Source organism: Coptis chinensis, chromosome 2 (genome assembly GCF_015680905.1).
Source record: "Coptis chinensis isolate HL-2020 chromosome 2, ASM1568090v1, whole genome shotgun sequence".
Classification (NCBI taxonomy): Eukaryota; Viridiplantae; Streptophyta; class Magnoliopsida; order Ranunculales; family Ranunculaceae; genus Coptis; species Coptis chinensis.
In genome coordinates, this window is record NC_141457.1 from 81,252,669 (window position 1) to 81,266,978 (window position 14,310).

The 14,310-nt window shown below is 39.2% G+C and overlaps 1 protein-coding gene and 1 non-coding gene across 2 annotated transcripts in view; one reads left to right on the forward strand and one right to left on the reverse strand.

The window, feature by feature from the left end:
• TRM82 (Transducin/WD40 repeat-like superfamily protein) overlaps nucleotides 1-13,073 on the reverse strand; it is a 61,450-nt gene extending 48,377 nt beyond the window's left edge. Inside the window, exon 1 of the mRNA XM_086590124.1 lies at nucleotides 12,988-13,073. Coding sequence (XP_086446250.1) covers nucleotides 12,988-13,023 — 36 coding nt within the window. The 5' untranslated portion in view covers nucleotides 13,024-13,073. The remainder of the gene's footprint in view (nucleotides 1-12,987) is intronic.
• A 1,059-nt stretch (nucleotides 13,074-14,132) lies between these two features.
• On the forward strand, nucleotides 14,133-14,248 carry LOC147518209 (U5 spliceosomal RNA). Its single transcript, XR_015214705.1, has one exon. It is a non-coding gene; the product is annotated as a U5 spliceosomal RNA (small nuclear RNA).
• Nucleotides 14,249-14,310: the final 62 nt, after the last annotated feature.

Below are 14,310 nucleotides of genomic sequence, written 5' to 3' on the forward strand. Positions count from 1 at the left end.
TGTGATGCTCATGCCTTTTAACAACTTGTAGGTTAATATATATTGCATAGTTTAAACTTTGTATAGTTGATGTTTGAACTCTTCACATTGCTTCGTCCCATTGGTTAATTTGATTCCAATATTAAACTTTTAAACGGTACCTAACTGCATATAATTAATTAACAATAATAATAATATCATCACTTCTTGATTTTAATTATCTCAAAGTTTGTAACTAGCTAGATGATTATCACCAATTTTTAAAGTTTAATTCGATAAGTATATAAGTGAATAATGCATGTTTCTTGAATGGAACAAATTAATATTGGTGTTCTATTGGAATTTGAACAAAAACTTGGTTGAATATATTTAAAAGAGTCTAAATTAAGTTGTATTTGTATGTAGTCTCAAAAAAAAAATCATCTTAAACCTCGTTTCATATTCAAAATTACTACAATTATGCTTCTTCTATTCGAAAAACAATAAAAAATAATAATATTAATGAACAAGGTTTTAATTTCAGTTAAAATAAATTAAGAGAAGTCAACAATGATAATAGAAGATTTTGTGATAGTTTATGCAATAATTTGGAACAATTACTACTTCCAACGGCTAAATTACATCGAGCAAATTTCAAAAAACTATCGAGGATAACAATGCGACGGTTTTTCTTACCAACATCTATGATGTGACACAGTTCCCAACAAAAAATGAGTGTCAAAGAGTTGCAATTATAAAATATGACTTACTCGAAAAAATTGTGACGGTCATTTACTAGTACTTGCAGTCTGAAACCGTTGTTAGGTAACAACGATTGATGAGTATCGAGGAAGCTTTGGCACGACTGTTGGGGAAAATCAAATTTTTGGTAGTATATGATCTCACATTATGCACATCAGTTATAGCTTCAATGCTCTTTGAATTTTCCATCTCTTGAAAAGTTTAGGAGACAACCAATAATCACAATAAGTAATAACGTGATAGATTCCTATTATTCAGAACTCTTAGTTTGCTAGTTAGTTGTATTGATCTCCTCTCATATTCTAGGAGATATACTTGTAAATCTATAACAACTTTGCTTATATATGAAATGTGAACACTCTCAACAATTCATGAGAGTCAAAACTCAGTCTCCTAGCCTTCTTATTATTTACATGGTATCAAGAGCCTAAAACATCCTAATTTTTTTTTCAACAATAATGACTTCACCAACACCAACAGATACTCTGTCAACTGTTATCTCCGAGACTCACTCTGATGATCCTTTTTTTATACATCATTCTGATAACCCAACTGCTATTTGTTTCGACCCCCACCTACGTGGCGAACGTCCATTGGTAGGAATCTCTACTTTATTCGTTTAATCGACAGGGCTAAAGCCCAATTCGCAATACCATGGATCAATGTACAGGCCCATTAACTCATGTGTTTAAGGCTGAACCTTAGCCACATGGCTTGCCACTAATGTACATTGATTTATGTCCAGATTCATTTCTTATCAAAGAGATAATTATCAGTTGAAAGTTATAGTCTATCACAATTGCTCAAGCTACAAGATTACTTGAGCTACAAGGATTCTCTACTCTACCTATATAAATATCAAACTATTTTTCATTCAGAACTACGTTCTTGAGACTTGATCCCACTGATAATTTGGGTACGTAGGCAACCGCAAGGTACAGTCTCATCATTCCCCCGATCACCATCATTTTTCTAATTACTTTTCTACGTTCTTCGTCTTTTTCATCAACAGTTGGTGTTTTGATCATATTTGGTCGAAACATAATTGGCGCCGTCTGCGGTTCTTATACTACACCCTCGATCACGTTCTGCGAAAGTTATGACGCATACTCGAAGAGCTCAAGGTCCCGATGTGATTATTGACGATCATCACGAACATGATGGTCAAGGACAACTTGGCGCTGACAGCATAATACCTTCAAATCGCGTCGTTCCACCAATCGCCAAATTATTCAAAGATGAGATTATTGCCTCGACGATTCTCCAAAGATTATCGATCACGGATAATGTAAGTCATATGTCTCGAAAGCACTTCTTCAAAAGTTAAAGACCGTCCGCCAAAACGAATAATTACTACAGCGCCATCTTAAACGACGCCGCTCCACTCGCAGATGATGTTGTATCACATCACACCACAACGTCACACACACGCCAACGACATAATAGTGTGTGGGATCGTTTAAGTGGTGAGGATGAGATTCGCAATATTCGCAACAGCCATCAACGAGTTAAGAGTAATGGGCGACGAATTCCCCGACCTCCGCCGAGAAATCTCCACCCACTTGATCACATTCTCGGTAGGCAAGGTACTGCTAATAATCGTCCGATTGCACCCCACGGTCCTACAAATTATCGGCAAGTCCCGAGGAATTCGAGTGGTGAACAGAATAATGATCGCACTCATGATCGGAACCATTAGTATGGTGAAACACTTCAGCAACGCGGTTCTTATCATTCCGAACATTATCGTACTGAAAGCCCAACGTACCATCCACAATCATCTCGACACGGAAACGATGAATCTTCGTCATTTTCTTCTCGTTCTGTTCGCTCCCATAGGCGTCATCGTGACTATGATCACGATCCAACAGATACGGATTTGATGACTCCTCAACGTGTTAGAGAAATGATTAAAAAAGCTCTTCTGGACAGCGATCCTTTTGAATCGACACTAGAAAATCTGGCAGTTGAAGATGGTATTTTGGACAAATTTTCTCTAGCCGTCTAAAGGGCTACTCATAACAAAGACTTTAAACAACCAGAGTTTGATCAATATGATGATGTCGAGGGTTGCCCTATGCTTCATGTGATTAATTTCACAAACAAACTGGTTTTATCGGGAGGTGATGATGCTTTAAAATGCAAACTTTTCCCTTCTACATTAAAAGGGGAAGCGTTGGTATGGTTTAGCGAATTACCTCCGCGCTCTATTCGTCGGTTCAAGGACTTAACCGAAAAGTTTTCAAGACGTTTTCATCATAATCTCAAACGTCCAAATGGAGTCCGAGTTCTTTTCAACATCAAGCAACAACGTGAGGAAACTCTCCGTAGTTTTATCGCGCGTTTCCGCCAAGCTGCAGCTGAGATTTCTGAGCAATCTGATCTAATGGTGGTTTACGCTTTTAAAGAAGCTATCTTGTTTGATAAAGATGGGTTATACAACTCTCTTGTTCGGGATATTCCATCTTCCCGACGTGCGTTATACCAGCGAGTTCAACAATTTATCAATGTTGAAGATGACACGGCTGCTCGAACTTCTCGTGACAAAGATAATAAAGGAAGGGATTTCAATGATCAGCGAAATAAACAAAAGAATCCGACTTTTGATCAACAGCAACCCAGTCAGAAGCCTCCGTATAAGAAAGAAGACTCCACGAGCAGGACCGGAAAGCCTTTTATTGATTTTGAATTAACTCCGCTTAATACCAAATATCGCGAGTTTTCTTACAAAATCAAGGATAAGAGTCCGCTTTCATCCGCCGTTTCCCTTACTGCGGCGACACTAAAACAACTTCGCGATAAATCATTATGGTGCAAATTTCATAATGATTATGGTCATGAGACGGAGAATTGTCGGTCTTTATGGGAAGAATTGAAAAGCTTGTGCGAGAATGGGAAACTTGATCAATATGTGCGTAAGAAAGTAACAACTCAAGCTTTAACTATCACCGATCACAATGTCATTAAGGTTGGACATGCCATCATTGATTCATTGTCCAATACTCGAAAAACTGCTCATCGCTCTAAAGTCAAATATCCGTCTAATTTGTAACGAAGTTAACGGGATCAATTTAGGTGGAAGGTTTTCGCGACGGAGACTATTGAAGATGAACCATTATGTTTCACTGACCAAGATCTAATGGGCGTGCATGTTCCTCATTATGATGTTTGTCGTGATAACCGCTGCATTATATCACCATGTATCTTGGCATAACGATAATGATCGACACTCGGTAGTTCAGCTAGTGTCATGTTTTCTCGGTGTTATCGCGATTATTCCATTTATTGATAACTTGGTCACCCCGAAAATCGCCTATCGTTGGTTTTGATGGTACCGCTACTCATTCGCGTTGGAAAGGTGTCTCTCCGTCACTCTTATGCGAAGGAAGTCAATATTGATTTTCTATTGATGGATGGATTGTCCCCCTTACAACGCCATCCTTGGTCGCGATTGGATTCATTATATGGAAGCCGTTGTCTCAACATATCATCAAGCCATCAAGTTCCCATTCAATAAAAAAGTCCGTAAGTAAGGTCTTGGCCGATCAACCGGCATCTCTAATTTGCCACGCGACAATATTCTCGATGATTATAAGAAGTCTGAAGTTGTTGGACGAACTATTCTGAGTTCCAACGTCGTCAAATAGCAATTACAGCATCCGGGACCTTCAGTTTACTCTATCAATAGAAATGTTGAAGGACCCCCGACAGTCGATCCACTTTTAGAAGTTCAAATTGGCCAACTCCCTGAAGAAACTACTTTTATTTCAGCCGAACTTCCAGAAGCGGAGAGACAAGAGCTTATTTTGTTATTGCGGAAGAATAGTCATGTTTTTGCTTGGCGAATAGAGCAAATGCCTGGTATAGATCCTTCGGTGGCTTGTCATAAACTTGACATTGATCCCAATGCAAAACCAGTTCGACAAAAGCCCCGAAGGATGGCCCCCGATAGAAAGATGAAAGTGAAAGACGAAATCGACCGTCTCTTGTCTGTTAACTTTATAAGGCCTGTGACTTATCCAACATGGATGTCAAATGTTGTCGCAGTGCCTAAAAAGAACGGCAAATTACGTGTTTGTATCGATTTCACAAATCTCAATAAGGCTTGTCCGGTTAATCCGTATCCATTGCCTCGTATATCTGAAATGGTCGATGCAACATCTGCTTTTCAGCGTTTGTCTTTTTTGGATGCTTATTCTGGTTATCATCAGATTCCGTTATTCATTAAGGACCAAGAGTTCATCGCATTCATTACGCACCAAGGCATTTCATCGTTACTGTAATGCCTTTCGGTCCGAAAAATGCCGGAGCCACATATCAAAAGTCGGGTCAACACTATTTTTCTCGACCTACTTGGAAAGACGAAAGCATACATCGACGACATGGTTGTCAAATCTACGTAAGCACCTGATCATCTTACCGATTTGCAAGCTGTTTTCGGCATGACTCTCCAATGTCAACATGCGTTTGAATCCGGCTAAGTGTTCTTCGGTTTATCATCCGTAAATTCTTAGGATACATGATGACTAGACGCTGAATTGAAGCAAATCCGATCGATTCGAGATGTCCTTGAAATGCCTTCTCGGCGTCAAAGAAAGAAATTCAACGACTTACGGGGCGGCTTTGGCTGCCCTAAATCGCTTCATCTCGGTATTCGATCGATGCCGCCCTTTTTCCAAACATTGAAAGACGCAAAGAATTTGGACGGAGGATGCGAACTTGCATTTCGTCATTTGAAAGCATACTTAGTCCAACCTCCAGTTCTTGCCACCCAAAGAACGGGCAGCCTATAGGTTCGTATTTAGCCGCCACTGATCATGCCGTAAGTGCCGTCTTATTTGTCAACGGTGGCGATGGTCGTCCTATATTCTTTGTTAGCAAGACTCTTACAACTGCTGAAACAAGATATTCTCGAGTGGAGAAAATTGCATTGGCCTTGGTTCATGCTGCCCGACGTCTTAAGCCTTATTTCCAGGGACGAGTCGTCAAAGTTTATACCGAATATCCACTGCGAAAGCTTTTTCGCAATGCTCAGGAATCAAGTCGCCTCGCAGAATGGGAAAGTTACCTTAGCGCTTATAGCATTGTGTTTGAAACTCGCACAGCTGAGAAAGGACAAGCTTTGGCTTCGCTAATGGCTGATTTTCCAATTGATGATATTCTTATGTCTGACGCATTACTAGACGAAGAAAATGTCATCGACAACACGCCATTAGCTCTTGGGGGCGATGATTTGCCAAACTTATCAGATGTATATGCTGATTGTTGGATTGTTTACACTGATGGTTCGCATAATAAGTATGGCTCCGGTATTGGGTGTGTAATCTTGCAACCGAATGGAGAAAAAATTGAGAAGTCAGTGCGTTTGGGTTTTGACGCTTCAAATAATGAGGCCGAGTACGAAGCTGTCATTTGCGGCTTGCGCACTACTCTTCACTTGGGGGCGACTAAACTACAATTATTCATAGATTCTAAATTAGTCGCTAGCCAGTTTGGTGGATCGTATGCAGCTCGTGACGATAGAATGGCGGCTTATGTGGACTTAGTTCATCGGATTGCTCGAAATTTTGATTCTATCAGTATTGTGCAGCGTCCGCGTCATGACGTGCGACATGCGGATTCTCTTGCTTATTTATCCGCGGCAGTTAAGTCAGATAAGCCTCGCCAGATTACCATTGAATTTCAAAAGGAAGCGAGTATCGATCTGTCCATCGAGGATGTGCGCGATATGTACATCACTCAGAGTTGTTTTTTCATCAAGACATTTTCTGAGGAATCACGTCATGCCAATTTGATATCTCCTGTGCTGACTAGAAAGCACAAGCGTGATCTTGATGATCAAGCTATCATTGCAGAGAAAACGCTTGATCCACAACTTATGCTATCAGATGACCACAATGATAATGTCTCGGTCCATACCGACGACGATCATCATGAAGTCGACAATGCTCGAGAGGTTCCCGATATAGAGCTAAGTTTTCCACTTACACCTTGTGACGAAGATGATTGGCGTTTTCCTTATATCACATATTTACATGATCACATCTTGCCTCCCGATCATAAAGTGGGTGATCGTGTCAAACGCGATGCTTGGAAATATTGTCTCATATCGACTTCAACGGTGCATTGCAACTTTATCGCGAAATGCACAAGTCTTAACCCTATGCTTTCGGTGTCTCACAGAGTCAAAGGTTTGCTTCGTCCCGCAGAAATTCATTCAGCCTATGTGGGAACCACTCCGGGGCGGTCTCGCTTCATAGAGCAATGACACAAGGATACCGGTGGCCGTACATGCAAAAGGATGCTAAACGCGTTTATCCGAGAAGTGTGTTCCTTGTCGAAATATGCTAATATGGGAAATCTTCCAAAGAACGGAACTTCATCCAATCTTGAGCCCTTGGCGTTTTTGCAAAGTGGGGTCTTGACATCGCCGGTCCTCTTCCGAAAGCTCCCGGCGTTGTTCGTTTCTTACTGCGTCGCGAATCGATTATTTTACCAAGTGGGCTTGAAGCTATGCCCTTAGCCCGCATCCATGCTTCGATGTTAAAAAATTCTTATGGCGACATTGTTTGTCGCTTCGGTATTCCAACATCATTGACTTCCGACAATGGCAAACAATTTGATGTTTTGAAGAAATTCGACAATTTTGTTCGACTTGAAGATCGATCACAATTTCTTGGCACCATACCATCCTCAAGCTAATGGACAAAATTCGAAGCTACTAACAAATCCATTCTTGCAATGCTCGCCGATGCCTTCAACAGGCCAAAGGAAATTGGGTTAAGGAACTTCCTGCGGTTATGTGGGCTTATCGAACCACACCTAAGCATTCAACTGGATTTTCTCCGTTTAATCTTGCTTACGGTACGGAAGCCGTCTTGCCTACAGAGTTGATGACACCAACCACACGAACTTCTAACGTGGAATTGGAGTCAAATGATCAAGCACTTGCTCAAGCCAAAGTCTTGATAGATGAGACAAGAGATGTTGGTCTTCAACGCTTAATTAAGTTATCAAAGATATGAAACGAAAATATGATAAGAAAGTTCGACTTAAAGTGTTTGAGAAAGATGATCGGGTACTCTGTCGAAAAGACGAGGTTGATAGATTCCGTAAATTTGAGAAAACTGGACAGTCCATACATCATAGATCGCCTCGCCACCAAAGGATCTTATTTTCTCCGAGATTTAGATGGGAATGTTCTCGATAAAGCCGTGGAATCGCGTTTCATCTGCGCAAGTTCTATAAGTAGATTTTAGTTGTGTTTTTCCGTTATCCTGGAGAAATAAAATAATACAATATTTAATTTGTTTCAAGTTCAGGCATGTATTTTTCGTTGTTATCTCTGCATTTTTTAAGACTCGGTAATCAGTAAAGAAGCAGTTTTTTCACTTCAGTTCCAATGATATAATTTTGGTTTTAGCGAACCTTATAATCGCTACAACAAAATCTGGCGAAACTACCACGTTTAATTTCGTCAGTCTAAGTTGAACGCTTTTACGCTCGCTTAGTCGTTACTATCGCTACAACAAAATCTGGCGAAATTATCACGTTTAATTTCGTCAGTCTAAGTCGAACGCTTTTACGCTCGCTTAGTCGTTACTATCGCTACGATAAAATCTGACGAAATTGCCACGTTTAATTTCGTCAGTCTAAGTTGAACGCTTTTACGCTCGCTTAGTCGTTATTATCGCTACGACAAAATCTGATGAAATTACCACGTTTAATTTAGTCAGTCTAAGTTGAACGCTTTTACGCTCGCTTAGTCGTTACTATCGCTACGATAAAATCTGACGAAATTACCACGTTTAATTTCATCAGTCTAAGTTGAACGCTTTTACGCTCGCTTAGTCGTTACTATCGCTACCACAAAATCTGACGAAATTACCACGTTTAATTTCATCAGTCTAAGTTGAACGCTTTTACGCTCGCTTAGTCGTTACTATCGCTACCACAAAAACTGACGAAAAATTACCGCGTTTAATTTTCGTCAGTCTAAGTTGAACGCTTTTACGCTCGCTTAGTCGTTACTATTGCTACGACAAAATCTGACGAAATTACCACGTTTAATTTCGTCAGTCTAAGTTGAATGCTTTTACGCTCGCTTAGTCGTTATTATCGCTACGACAAAATTTGACGAAATTACCACGTTTAATTTCGTCAGTTTATGTTGAACGCTTTTACGCTCGCTTAGTCGTATTATCGCTATTTACAAAAAATCGTTTAACTTACCATATTTAATTTCGTCAGTCTAAATTGAACGATTTTACGCTCGCTTAATCGGTTACTCGCTCTATGTCAACATCTGATGAAGTGCCCCGCTTTAAATCGGTTACGGAGATCGGAGCATTTTTTCGCTCAATCTAATTTTGCAAGCTTAAAGTTAGCATTGGGGGTGTTTCATTCTATTTCGTGTCATCTATATAATTCAACAACATTGTCAGTTTTCCACAGGTATGTTATCTAACATCACAATGATATTCAATAGCCAACACATACTTTGTTTTATTAAAAAAGAATTTTTAGCTCTATGGTATTACATTCACGTAATCACATAATCATTGGTTTGGGAAAATCTAATGGTTTCTTATCAGTTTTCACTGATACAACTCATACAATTTTCTTACGGTCACTTGATTCAATCTTCGTTTTCTTCTTCGAAATCTGCATTCGCTTCGCTTAGCGCTTTCGGTTAAATTTTTTCCGACAGCTTCATTATTTTTTCTAAGACATTTAGCTGATCTTTCTCGACGAAACTTCTGTCAGCTTCTTTAATTCTTCAACGGCATTAACTGACACCTTTCTGCACGAAACTTTTCTACGTTGACTATTTGTAAATATATTTGACTTGTAAAACCACCGTTTTTACGCGTGTGCGAAACTTCGTGATTTCGTCAAATGTCAAATTTTCTGAGCGAAAATTTTCTCCAGCTTCTTTCTTTTTTATAAGGCATTGAGATCTTTCCGCTTGAAATCTTTTCTTTGTCGACTTTTTCCTCGATATTTTTTGCCCGTAATGTCGTCGTTTCTACCTGCGACGACAAGAATAAACTTTTCGTCAGTTTTTTAGACTTAACCAAAATTTTACGATAACTGATAAAAAATACTAACATATCTGTTTCCCACACTGCTTTGTCATATTCTCCGCACTTTTCTCCGTTTCTTCGTCTTTATCGAAACTCAATAATTTAAGTTTTATCGAAACTCAATAATTTAAGTTTAATATCCTAGACGATCCAATTTGAAGCTGCTCGATTCTGAGCTAGATTATGCCGTGGCCTCGTGTATGTATTCGTTATATCTGTCACCTTCTTTCCACCTTATCAAATCTACGATCGTCAACGCATCTTCTTCTTCTCGATTATATTTCGTATAGATAGTACGGCCGTTTCTACCGCAAAAAAAAATCGGGTCAGAAAGCTCAAAAACCGGGTTCACTGGGCCATATCGGTGCAACACAGGTATGGTGCCCCTCATTAACTGGCGACGCACCGTATCATATTTGATAACATAAACTTTGAACATAAGCGCTTAGTATTTCTTCCTCATCGTCTTCTCAAATTGAAGATCACTACAAAGAAAGAAATACCGCTCTCATTAATAAAGGAAAAGAAAAAGCGGCGGCGCAAATTGAAGTGGATAGAGAGATCGAAGAAGAATAAAGAGGAGGAGCTCATTATGGGAGTACCAAATGTTCTATATAGATGGTTAGCGAGAAGTACCCAATGGTAGTTGTTGACGCCATCGAAGAAGAAGCAGGTTGAAATTGACGGACATCAATTCCAAAGGGACACAAGTAAACCTAATCCTAATAAATTGGAATATGATAATCTTTATCTCGATATGAATGGTATTATTCATCCTTGTTTTCACCCCGAAGCCGCCGCCAACTTCGTTTGACGAGGTGTTCCAGTGTATGTTTGATTACATTGACAGACTTTTGTCATGGTGAGGCCCCGAAACTCCTATACATGGCTATTGATGGTGTTGCTCCAAGGGCTAACATGAATCGCAACGCCGAGGCGTTTTAGAATGCTAAAGATGCAAAGAGATCGGCGGCGGTGAAGAGAACGGTTCTGGCGGGGAGTTTGAGGAGGCGGGCAGAAAGCTTCCTCCAAAAAGGACTCACAAGTTTGTGATTCTAATGTTATCACCACGAACTGAGTTCATGGCCGTTTGTCAACTGCTTTCTACAAGATTACGCTTCATCTCAAACTTAACTATGACCCCGGTTGGAGGTCCATTAAGGTTATCCTTTCGATGCAAACGCGTTCACGGTGAGGGGAACACGTAGTTATGTCATATATCCGTCTTCATAGATGCCTTATCCACTGTATGCACAACTTGAAGAATACCATAACAGTCTCGTATTTTAAGCCGAAATGGAGCAAAGGTGTACCTCACAAACGCCAACATCTTCTCTATGTTTTCCGTGAGTTGGATAAAGCCGCTTGGCAATCGCCATCTTCCTCGCTTGAATAAAATCTTTGTTTTCCATCTTCTCCTCCGCCATCTTTTGGGCTCTTCTTGCCTCTTCTTTGTTGCAGTCCATTGTTTGTCAATCAAGATCCAGTTTTATAGGCCTCAATAGTCCGAATTGTTTGTAATTCCTTCACTTCACACCCAACTTCGAACTTATCTAGTTAGGTATATTTATTTCGGTACACTTCTTTTGTGTCCACTTCTTAGTCCAACTCTGGACCTCTGGTTAAGGTTTCGGTCATAGTTCGGAATTTCAACTAATTACATTCAAATATTATTCCAAGTCCATCCCCATTCTTATCTAATCCAAACTCTTATTTAATCCGAATTCTGATATAATCTAAATTCTTATCTAATCCGAATTCTTATCTAATCGGAAGTTCTAGTTAGTCGCTAAAGTCTTCACCTTCGAATCCAATTCGTATTTACCCCTTTTCTTCCCATTATTACTAAACTGCCCTTACATTTGGTTTTTAACGGTATAATCAAAGTATCGCTATTCCAGTGGCACGTGTCGTCAAAATCAATTTTCGTATTGTTACGTAATGTGTTCGGTATAGTTTTCAGCAATCAATTTCGTTCGAAAATTTTTACTGTGCATTTTTCAGCCATTTTTTAACTACAATACATCCCGTATATGTTAGTTTGACATTATTTCGTTTCCGATAATTCACGATATTTTTTTTTCGACAGTCAATTTTCAAATTATTTCTTTTCGCACGACACTTCGTTATACATTCCGCCCATTTTTCTTTCTTCTTTGCCATATGAACTTTGTTCGCATGCCAAAGAGGGGGCGGTGTTTCGACCCCCACCTACGTGGCGAACATCCATTGGTAGGAATCTCTACTTTATTCGTTTAATCGACAGGGCTAAAGCCCAATTCGCAATACCATGGATCAATGTACAGGCCCATTAACTCATGTGTTTAAGGCTGAACCTTAGCCACATGGCTTGCCACTAATGTACATTGATTTATGTCCAGATTCATTTCTTATCAAAGAGATAATTATCAGTTGAAAGTTATAGTCTATCACAATTGCTCAAGCTACAAGATTACTTGAGCTACAAGGATTCTCTACTCTACCTATATAAATATCAAACTATTTTTCATTCAGAACTACGTTCTTGAGACTTGATCCCACTGATAATTTGGGTACGTAGGCAACCGCAAGGTACAGTCTCATCATTCCCCCGATCACCATCATTTTTCTAATTACTTTTCTACGTTCTTCGTCTTTTTCATCAACACTTGGTGTTTTGATCATATTTGGTCGAAACACTATTCTTGTTTCACCGCCTTTAACTGGTGATAACTATTCTTCATGGCTGGGAGCTATCACTATGGCCCTTCGTGCCAAAAACAAATTAGGGTTTGTTGATGACACCATCAAACAACCTCCTCCAACATCTCCAAAGGACCTGCATATCAATGGGAACTCCAGGATTTTTAGTCCTTTCTAGTGTTAATTCTCCATCCTAGAAACAAGTTGGTAAAAGGCTCTTAGAGTGACGGGCGATTTGTGATTTTGAAACTCGGGCTTCACTTGGAATGACAAAGCATGGTCATGAAACATCAACAATGCCCAAAAGGCTATTAATTTATACTTAATACCTTGTGACTAAAGCTACAATACAATCATTAAACAGTAGGAAAATGACAATTTAACTTCAAAAAAGAGATTACTGTAAATCAAAGACTCGAAGTTCATAACCAATTGCTACTACAACTGATTTCTCAACTGGGTGAATTGCAATTAGAGCTGGTGCCACTTCTTTATTGTTTTCTCCTTCTTCCATCATCATACTTTCCTCCTCCATTTTTTTTCTCTCTCTTTAGGGTTTTTGTTTTCTGTGTTTTATGTTAGGGTTTAAGAGAAGTTTAACTCGGGAGTACCCGATCTTTAACTCTGGCCCTTCTTTGAGCCTTGGACTTCACACACCGTGACATACCTTGGGCTCTTCTACAAATTTGAATTCTGGATTCCATAATAGGTTATAGAGTTTGATTCGACTTGTTTTATGTATAGGCTCGATTTATACCACAAGTTAGAGATAAGTGAACACAAATTGACACAAAATTTTACCTTAAGACCAAAATAAAATGCTCAGCCCATCTAATCTAACGAAATAATATAATAGGCAACTACAATCCACTAATATCACAATAAACCACTATCTAAAGGTGTACACATTATAATTACAAGCAATACGTGTTGAGTAACTATAATCCAACACACTAAGTGTTAACATAACTATGTAAAATGCAAGCTACGAGTAACTCGCAGGCATCTCAAGTTTTAAAATATGCTCAAACTTGACTCATATTATTAATTGCGCGAGTTTGAGTTGAGTTGAGTATGAGTTGCTTGCGAACTACTCGACTTGATGACGAGCCCTAGTAGTGTAATGAGAAAGTTTCAACTTTCAGGTATAGTACAGATATACAAGATGCAACTGTACCCCTTTCACCCTTTCTTAACTACCTATCAACTCTTAAGATGATATACTACTCATGAAGACACATTTCTTGCAATTTCGATGTGGAGATAATGAATACACCAAGTTTTGTTGTCTTAGTCTTTTAGACTATTGCTTATACTCACAAGTCATAACAAAAAAATTCAGTGAAGGTCCGATACATTTAAGTTAAATGAGAGTTTTGAGTTCATTTGGTTACTACAAGTTTTGGTCCAAATTAATTGATGACATTGTACCTAACAGTTCTAGCATTTCAATAGTGTACAAGTACATACATTGATACTTTTGACAATTGAATCTTAATTTCTTACAAAAGAGGAACAAGTGCGAGTGAAACCCAGTGAGACTGTTTCAGACGTGGCATTTAGTCCCATATGGACAAAGCCCATAGTCTATATTGAAAAAAAAGTAGGTTAAAAAGAGGGAGCAAATGAATTCAAGAATCACATAGCTGCACAGTGAACACAAAGCGAACTATTCTTTCGCCTTTTACTAAAGAATATCGTGTGTTCGCTGCACAGAGCAGCATATGCCCATTTTTGGAGGGCAAGTGAAACTAAAGACTGTGTTTGATAGGAGCTGTGGCAAAGACAAATTTTTTCACCATTTGCCAATGACAAATTTGTC